Raw genomic sequence first — 8,204 nt, 5'->3', positions numbered from 1 at the left:
GAGATGTTTGCTTTTGTCAGTCAACACACACTTTGATTTGTCACTTGAGGGATATTGACACGACTAAAGGAGCTGCAGTTCCTCTTAACCTCCACTTCGAATTGAGTGTCGCATACATACTTTGATGTATACATCATAGGAAAAAAAGACTTCTCCTTGTCTGTGCACTGTCCGATGACCTTCGTTTTGATGTACTCAGAAACAGACGTAGCACCAGAAAACGAAGTTCTTCATAAAGTAGAAAAAGTGGCCTATGGAGACCAAAGTCGTATTGAAAACCGGAAACGAGACCTGGTCAAAACCAAAAAGTTGCACAACCGTAACTGAATGAGTCTTCCTGAAGTCCATGTACGCGTAACTTGTGTCACTTTTAACCATCCTAGTAGAAATGGCCTGTGGCGCAGTGCGCACTGTCAACCTTTTCCAAGTGTTTGAGGTGGTAGGTATACTGTTATCCACGTGGGAGTGAGAATGTCTGGGCCGAAGAACGCTTCAGTCAGGTTCTCTGCTGTTGTCTTTGTAGAGATGCAGTTCCTCCATCTTTTCCTGCAGTAGAGTGACCGGCATGGAGGAGCCTCGGGCTCTCTGAGGCAATGTGTTGGCCTGAAAGATAACACAAAAAGCAGCACTGTGTAGACCCAAGAGAATCCCTTGACACAGATTAAACGACAACTGGCAAATTTTCTGGTATTCTTACATATTGTTTAACCCATTAAGACCTGAGGCCGATTACATATTTTTCCCCTTCTAAATCCGAATGCTTAAAAAAAGCTACTGTATATATTTAAAGATTTGCACAAATGTTCAATTTCTTTCAAAAATGGCAGATCTACAAGCTCATTTCGCGGCACTCGGTGCCGCGCTATGAGCTTGTATTGCTATTTTTATATTGCCAAAGAAATCTTAAAATGACACACAGATGCGTTCCCGGTCTTAAAGGGTTAAACCACTTAAGCCCTATATACTTTATCTTAAAATGAAGATTGAAAATAGTAGATCTTCCAAGCTCACAACGCATCACAATTGACTGCATTGTGAGTTTGTAGATCGGCTATTTCTGGCCAATATATTTGGTGTAATTGCCCTGAAAGTTTTGTTTTCCAATAATGATTGGAATCTCGTTGTACCTTATCCTGCATCTTGCATGGCTACTTAGAACAAAATCAATTAAAATGCTGAAAGGCATAAAGACGTATAGGTTACAACAGGTCTACTGTAAATACCAAACAAATAATACGTTTTGCTCACAATGCTAAATGGACGCCCAGAATAGGGACACCAGGGCTCAAAAAAACGAAAGAAAACCAGAAGTCCCTGTGGGATGCAGTTCTGCCTACAGAAGTGGACGTCATTCCTTTACCTTAACTGCCGGGAGGGAGTGGTGGTGGTGTCCCCGCTTGTCTCTCCTGTCCGGCATCCACACACCTGGGTCTGTCTGAGTGGAGCAGTCACTGATGCTGTTCTTCCCCTCACAGTTGCCCTTGATGGCGTCCGTCTCGTTACTGAGAGGGAAAACAAAGGCGTCCTCCTCTGAGGAGCCTAACAGGCACACAGGATCTTTGTGAGTTTGGGGGTTGGACTAGGACAGATGTGTGTGTGTGTGTGTGTGTGTGTGTGTGTGTGTGTGTGTGTGTTCTTGTACTTGTCCTAATAGTACATAGCAATTTGTTTAACTCTAAGGGACCCTTACAGGTTCATTTGTGTCAGAGTTTTTGGGGTTAGTGGTAAAGGTTTCAGACTAAAGAATGCACTGTGTATAATGGTCAATGGCCTCACAAGTATAATAAGACAAACGTGTATGTGTATATCGTTGCTGTCAGGCAGAAACCTCTTATCTCCATTACTTAACTTTTCGTGTTTTTTCATAAATCAATGCCCTACTTGATCACGCTACAGAGTCACACAAAAGTTTTAAAAAAGCAGAGAACTACAAGCTCGTAGATCTGCTATTTTTTAAATTTTAATCCTGAAAAGTAACAGTTTTGGTTTCCACCCGACAGGAACGATATGCTAGTGTTTAAAAAAGAGAATGACGAACTCCAGCTGTTGCCCTTGCTTCTGAAGTCCGGTGCAGGGGTACACGGGCAGGAACTGGCCGACGCTTTGTGTTTCTTCAAGCATTCTTTTGCCACCAGATCCCTGCAGTGTTTGTGACAGTTAACCCCACAGTCTGAGCGAGGGATTTAAACAAGATAGACAGACAGACAGACAGACAGAGTGAACATGATCAGTGAGGCACCGTTTTGGGAAAGATTCTGCCCGATTTTGATGCTCCGAGATACAATCTACCTTTACTGACAACAAGCCTAGCTTCTTTGTTCAAGGCACGGTAGAGAGGCAGGAAAGAGGGGGTAGAAAGAAAAGACTGGGTGACGCGTGACACGGTTGCATGCCAGATTTCAATTCAGGACGTCAAAATGAGGTCTGTGTGTTTTTCGAATCAAAGACATCAGTGTTCATCTAAGATGCTAATCTTGTTTTTTTTTAACATGATTGTGACATGTCAGTTAACCACATGAACTCTAGCGTGCGTCCCTGTTCTGGGGCAAACATTTGGCGAAAATAGCTGCTCTACATGCTCACAACGTGTTGCATTGCGAAACATTGTGAGCTTGTAGATCAGCTATTTTCTGCGAGAGATTTGGTGTAGACTAGAGGGGAAAAAAAGGGCATGGACCGCTGGGGAACTCCAGTCGACAAAGAATATAAGGGTTTAAAGTTGTCACATCTTACCTTTACAGTGGTAGCCCTGTTTGATGACTCCCCATAACTACAAGAGAGGAGGCAGAATTCAGATATGAGTCAGTAGCGTGCTGAGCTGAACTGGACTGACATTAAAAGATAAAAACAAAAATCAAAACACGGATGATGACTAGTCAACTGTACACTCACAAAACCTCTGCACTTGTCACAGAATGTCGGCCGCTTGTACGTGGTTTCATGGAAGTTGTGCACCGAGTTGAAGTTGTAGCCCAGCTTTGCACACACGGACATTCCCCTCATGAAGTAAGAGGTGATTTCCTCATGACTGATCTGGCCCTGTCTGGGGTGGGGGGGGGGGGGGACATATTGGGAAAGCAAGATGACTGGAGCCGAGCGAGAGCAGACATTTAATACACATCAGTGTGACAGCAAGTATGACATTGAGCACCTTCGTGGGTTGTGACGTCATAAGCAGGGGTGCACATAACTTTTTTTTGGTCTAGTTCTCAGGGGAGCACCTGGCTATGTTACTTGGTGCGCACCAAATAAAGAAATAAATACATTTTGCCGCAGGATGGATTCAGGGCCACACTCACACATGTGCAGCATGCGTCCCCTCCCCCTCCGCCTCCACCCCATGGGTGTGTATGGGCCGGACGCGTGCTTCACCGTGAATGTGTGAGAGTGGCTTCAGGAAGTAAATTCCTGTCCCAGCGGTCCCAGCTGTTGGTACGCGAGAGCGCCTCCCTTCGTCTGATGTGCCGCATGCATTTTGACGACGCGCACCAGTTATGTGCACCCCTGGTCATAAGTAGCCTAGTGGACCAACGGTTCCTGAGGCTTCGGGTCCATAGTAGGGCTGTGCAATTAACCGATATAGCAGATCTACCAGCTCACAGCATCGCGATGTGACACATTGTGAGCTGGTTGATCGACTATTTTTACTAATGTTTTTATAAGAACGTTTATTCATCGTAATCAAGGCAAACATTTAAATAATCGTGATATTGATTTTAAGTCATCGCCCAGCCCTATATAGCCTGGTAAACCCTCCCTCCGGAAATCTCATTTCCATTCGATCTCAAGAAGGAGTCTGGTCTGAAACGCCTTTCTGCAATAATCGCTGTGGGCTGGAGTTGGGCGGGAGTAATACCGTTGACTGACAACCCCTTCAACCAATGATCGTTTTTCCCCTTCAGCCAATGAGCACGTTCATTTTGACGAGCTCCAGACTATGTGACGCAACGGGACTTTTGGGACGGCCATGCCGACAATAGGTTGCCTTATTGGGATACATGCGTGTCACTCCCCGCCCCTGCCGGTTCTCTAAATTTATATTTTTAAATAGGCTCTGTCATGATTAATTGACCACATATATGAAGTTAAACAACTAAATTCTATCCAAACGATATCTTATAAGTAAATTCCGTGCCTCAAAAAAGAAGTTTGAAAGCGTTATAAAACTGAAAGTAAGAAGTGAAGGCACTCGCACAAACAACAATGGCTGCCGTTCGTCTTTTTTCGGCGGCTCTCAGGCTGCACTCGGGTTCATTCGGGCTCACTCGAACTCGCCACCTGATTGGCCAACTGTCGCTGTCAATCACAGAACAATGAGCGACGACGCTGATAGGCTCGTCGGCTCGGCGAGCAGAGCGATTATTGGAGAAAGGCGTTTCAGACCAGACTCCTTCTTGAGATCGAATGGAAATGAGATTTCCGGAGGGAGGGTTTACCAGGCTAAGCCCTATAGTCCATAGGTCAGGAACCTATCTATCTCCTGATATGAGACTACACAGTTTCATAGCAGACACTCTAACCACAAGGCCACTGAGCATTTTTTTTTTTCATGATCAACCATCATGACCAACACTATTATATGCATAATATATGTAAAATATATGCACTCAGAAATAAAACATTTTTTGTTTGTTTTTATTCTTCCATATGCCTCACAAACATTTCTTATATCCAGCACTCATCAGTGATGAGGGCTGCAACCATCAGTGATGAAGGCTGCAACCATCAGTGATGAAGGCTGCAACCATCAGTGACGAAGGCTGGATAGCCACAATATTTGTGATCAGTTCAGTCATCCAATCATTATTCATTTATTTATGTTTTACAGGGCCCTAAAAAGACACCTTAAGACCAGAGGCGGTGGCGTAACTGTGCTGCCTCACCTTTCGGTTTCGTGCGTGCAAAAGGAGAAGGGGAAGTTGGCCGCTATTTTCTCAAAGTCCTCCAGGACCATGTAGCCGTCCTGGTTCTGGTCGTAATTCATCATTATGGACTGCAGGGGGAGACAAAGCAACTGTCAGCGAAAGCTGAGTTTCACTTTGCAAGCACAACAGAGTTGTTGAGTTGGTTCTGCTTTAGCAATGAGGAAGTGAAAGAAGAAGAGTGAGGCCGTTGGCAGGGTTAAAGCAAACATAAAGAGGATATGTCACAGCTTACATATCCGCTAGCATCCTGGGGTGTGATAGCACATGCGCAGTTAGAGCGTAGTCTGCCATTCAGCCAGATGATTGCAGTGTGCTCTTGTGCCATCTATTGTAATACTCCAGGAGTTCATGTTTGTTGTGCATGTTATGACTCATACCCTGGGTGAGGCTTGGGTGATGCTGCCTCAGCTATTAGGCTATATTTAATTTCCTTGGATTGGTAGTCGGACAGGAGGGACGGTCTCTCACGGTGTGATTGGCTACTAGGTTGATGATCATCTGCTCATGATCGACAGCAGAGTAACAAAATACAGAACAATTTGATACATGAATATCAATGATGTTCATTAACCCATAAAGACCTGGAACGCATCTGTGTCATTTTAGATTTCTTTGGCTATTCAAAAATGGTGAAAAAATATTTTTTTAGTCTAGGATTTAGAAAACATTTTAAGAATTGGACTGAGGCCTTCATGGGTTAATGCTTATGCTTATGCTTATGCTTATTATTATTATTATGCTTATGCTTATTATTTATATGATCAAAATGTGTCAATTTTTTTATCAACATACGCTGTGGACAGCATCTGCAGTAGCCTATAATGACAGGGGTCCCCTGTTTCTCTGACACTGACACACACCCTGTCAGATGTGTGCCGATTAGCCAATCTCAGCGTGACCATCCCTCCAGGCTACGGGTCCTCTGGACTCAAACTCCTGTTCTGTACTCACGTCCACCAGATGTTTGACGTGTTTGGAGATGGTGTCGGGGTCCAGCCTCGGTTTGACCCCGGAGCCCCACTCTGCTACCACCGGTGGTTTAACGGGAGTCACAGGCTGGGAGAGAGAGAGAGACTGAGAGAGAGAGAGAGAGAGAGAGAGAGAGAGAGAGAGAGAGAGAGAGAGAGAGAGAGAGAGAGAGAGAGAGAGAGAGAGAGAGAGAGAGAGAGAGAGAGAGAGAGAGAGAGAGAGAGAGAGAGACGAGACAAGACGAGCCATGATGAGACAGGGATGATGTCGAACACCCACCACATAACACGCTAACATGACGTATGCCCCTTTGATGTGGCTACCTTTGATGATTTCTCAACAATCCGTTCGATGCTATTCTTTTGTTTTGTACCAGAATTGACACCCACAGCCACGGCATGATGCCGTTGTCCTTCCTTGAGTGGAAACGAGGCTATGATACACAGTACAACCCTCTACGGTCATTTCACTTTCACTTGTACTAAAGTTGTATTCTCTCAGTTACAAATGGATACATTAACACTGAGGATTCTACAGTGTATGACAGGTGTTACGAGAGTGTCAAGTTAAAAACTCACACAAGGTTCATTATGTTCTTTGATTGTGAATTACAAAATGACCCAAGAAGAATTACAAAAAGAGACATTTCAGCTGCACAGAAAAAGAGTCTTGATGCAACTATGAGTGTGTAAAAATGGATATCAGTGATGGGCTGGAACAAAGGTAAATGAAGGGTAAGGGTCTTCAATTCTACTATTCATCACCACTTCAGTGTGTAGGCTACGTATATAGTCTGCTGTCTGTTGTACTTGTATGTTGTGAAATGTCCTGTGGCAACTTACGCTAAGGGTACAGTCACACATACACCGAGTCAGAAGCGGTGTAGCCGGCGCCCAGCGCATGCTGAGGCGTCGAATACTCATGTTGTCTTAAGGATTGTGAGCAGCATAGCCATCCATAAATAGATATATGCCCCAGTGGGGCAGCACATCAATACCACCCCCATAGCCACCAACCTGAAATTAAACTTTTTTCCTGTTTTATAACCATTACTGTTACTATCTATGTAATATAAGGTGTTTCGGTATGAAACCCAGATGTTTTTTAATATATTTATATCATAACAACTACATAAGAAACCAAACTGTGTGAAAATCGGTTGAGAATTCAGCGAGTGATGATTATTTTAATTGTGGAAAGACCTCCTGCTTCAATAGGCATAAGTTGGGGCATTCATGCTTTAATTAGGAGGCACATTACTCCCATAAAATATGAGGTTTATATATCTATGGTAAGTGGTCTATAGTTTGTTTCACTTACGTTGTAGTAATTGTTTCACGAAAGAGAACTACAAACAAAGAGCCTGTCAAGTGATGTCAACGATGTTGAACTTCACGTGTTGAACATGATGTTTCGACACACCGCAACCACATGCTAAACAAATTCTTTGTATGAACTCTATTTTTGCAGATAAAGTGTTTGTGGTTCTGAATACTAACCTGTGTCTTAGGGTTCTTGGGTTCCTTGGTGTAAGACAACTCGTAGATCTCGTCTTCGGTGTAGTACAAATCTAAAGAGAGCTGAGGAAACAACAGGCAGAGGATAGAGCAGTGTATTCAACTGGCGGCCCGCAGGCCACATCCGGCCCCAGTGGAGCTTTCATTTGGCCCCTGGAACACATTCCATATTCCAGTGTAATAATAAATCAGATCAAACAGATTACTATTGGATGGTTGGTGGTACAGGATGACCATTTTCAATGTGTGTCATAACCGTGCATTGATCAAAACCTGTTAATGGTTAATCAACCATTAATGGTTAATCAACCGATAACCGAGAGGGAGACAGTGTAGAGAGACTTTGGTGGGATTCACTTCCAGTCAAGATGGCACACATGGTTCCTTAGCCAAGCGGCACAACAGTATGTCATTGACTGGCATAATGTGATGAAATTGTACACATAGTGTGTGTGCAAGTATGAATTTTCCTGAACAAATGCACCTGGCAAACCCTGCCACACCAACAGGTATTGTTCTACTGTACATGTCTTTCTTGTGACCTTTGACCTTTTCAACCCAAAGGTAAATAATCTCTTCTGGGCAGCCGTCGTCTCATTCCCAGACGGTTTTATGAAAATCCGCTCATCAATTCTCTCATGTTATCAAAGAAACACGTACACGATTACCGTTAGTGTTCCCATGCACGCTTATTATAAGCGACTTTGGGCTTGTTTTTCAGTTCCTTGTAAATAATTGGTAGTTTGCGGGTTGCAGGCTTTTGGGCTTGTTTCTAAAGTGTAGTTGCTTATTT

General features: G+C 43.8%; 1 protein-coding gene across 4 annotated transcripts in view; it reads right to left on the bottom strand.

The window, feature by feature from the left end:
- Window positions 1-116: 116 nt before the first annotated feature.
- Window positions 117-8,204, bottom strand: part of rasgrp4 (RAS guanyl releasing protein 4) — a 29,935-nt gene continuing 21,847 nt past the window's right edge. For 2 of the 4 annotated variants that reach the window (XM_084064381.1, XM_084064382.1), the window contains exons 10-17: window positions 7,394-7,474; window positions 5,877-5,999; window positions 4,884-4,993; window positions 2,893-3,043; window positions 2,734-2,770; window positions 2,039-2,170; window positions 1,361-1,539; window positions 117-603 (exon numbers count right to left, since the gene is read on the bottom strand). In XM_084064381.1, the coding sequence (XP_083920507.1) occupies window positions 493-603; window positions 1,361-1,539; window positions 2,039-2,170; window positions 2,734-2,770; window positions 2,893-3,043; window positions 4,884-4,993; window positions 5,877-5,999; window positions 7,394-7,474 (924 nt within the window). In that variant the 3' untranslated portion in view covers window positions 117-492. Of the gene's footprint in view, window positions 604-1,360; window positions 1,540-2,034; window positions 2,171-2,733; window positions 2,771-2,881; window positions 3,044-4,883; window positions 4,994-5,876; window positions 6,000-7,393; window positions 7,475-8,204 lie in introns of those variants that run through there. The other 2 variants (XM_084064383.1, XM_084064384.1) reach the window with 2 other exon arrangements.

Source organism: Gymnoscopelus microlampas (genome assembly GCF_963454915.1).
Source record: "Gymnoscopelus microlampas genome assembly, chromosome: 8".
In the NCBI taxonomy this organism is placed as follows: Eukaryota; Metazoa; Chordata; class Actinopteri; order Myctophiformes; family Myctophidae; genus Gymnoscopelus; species Gymnoscopelus microlampas.
The sequence above is the reverse complement of the archived record's forward strand: the minus strand, read 5'-3'. Positions and strand labels throughout refer to the sequence as shown.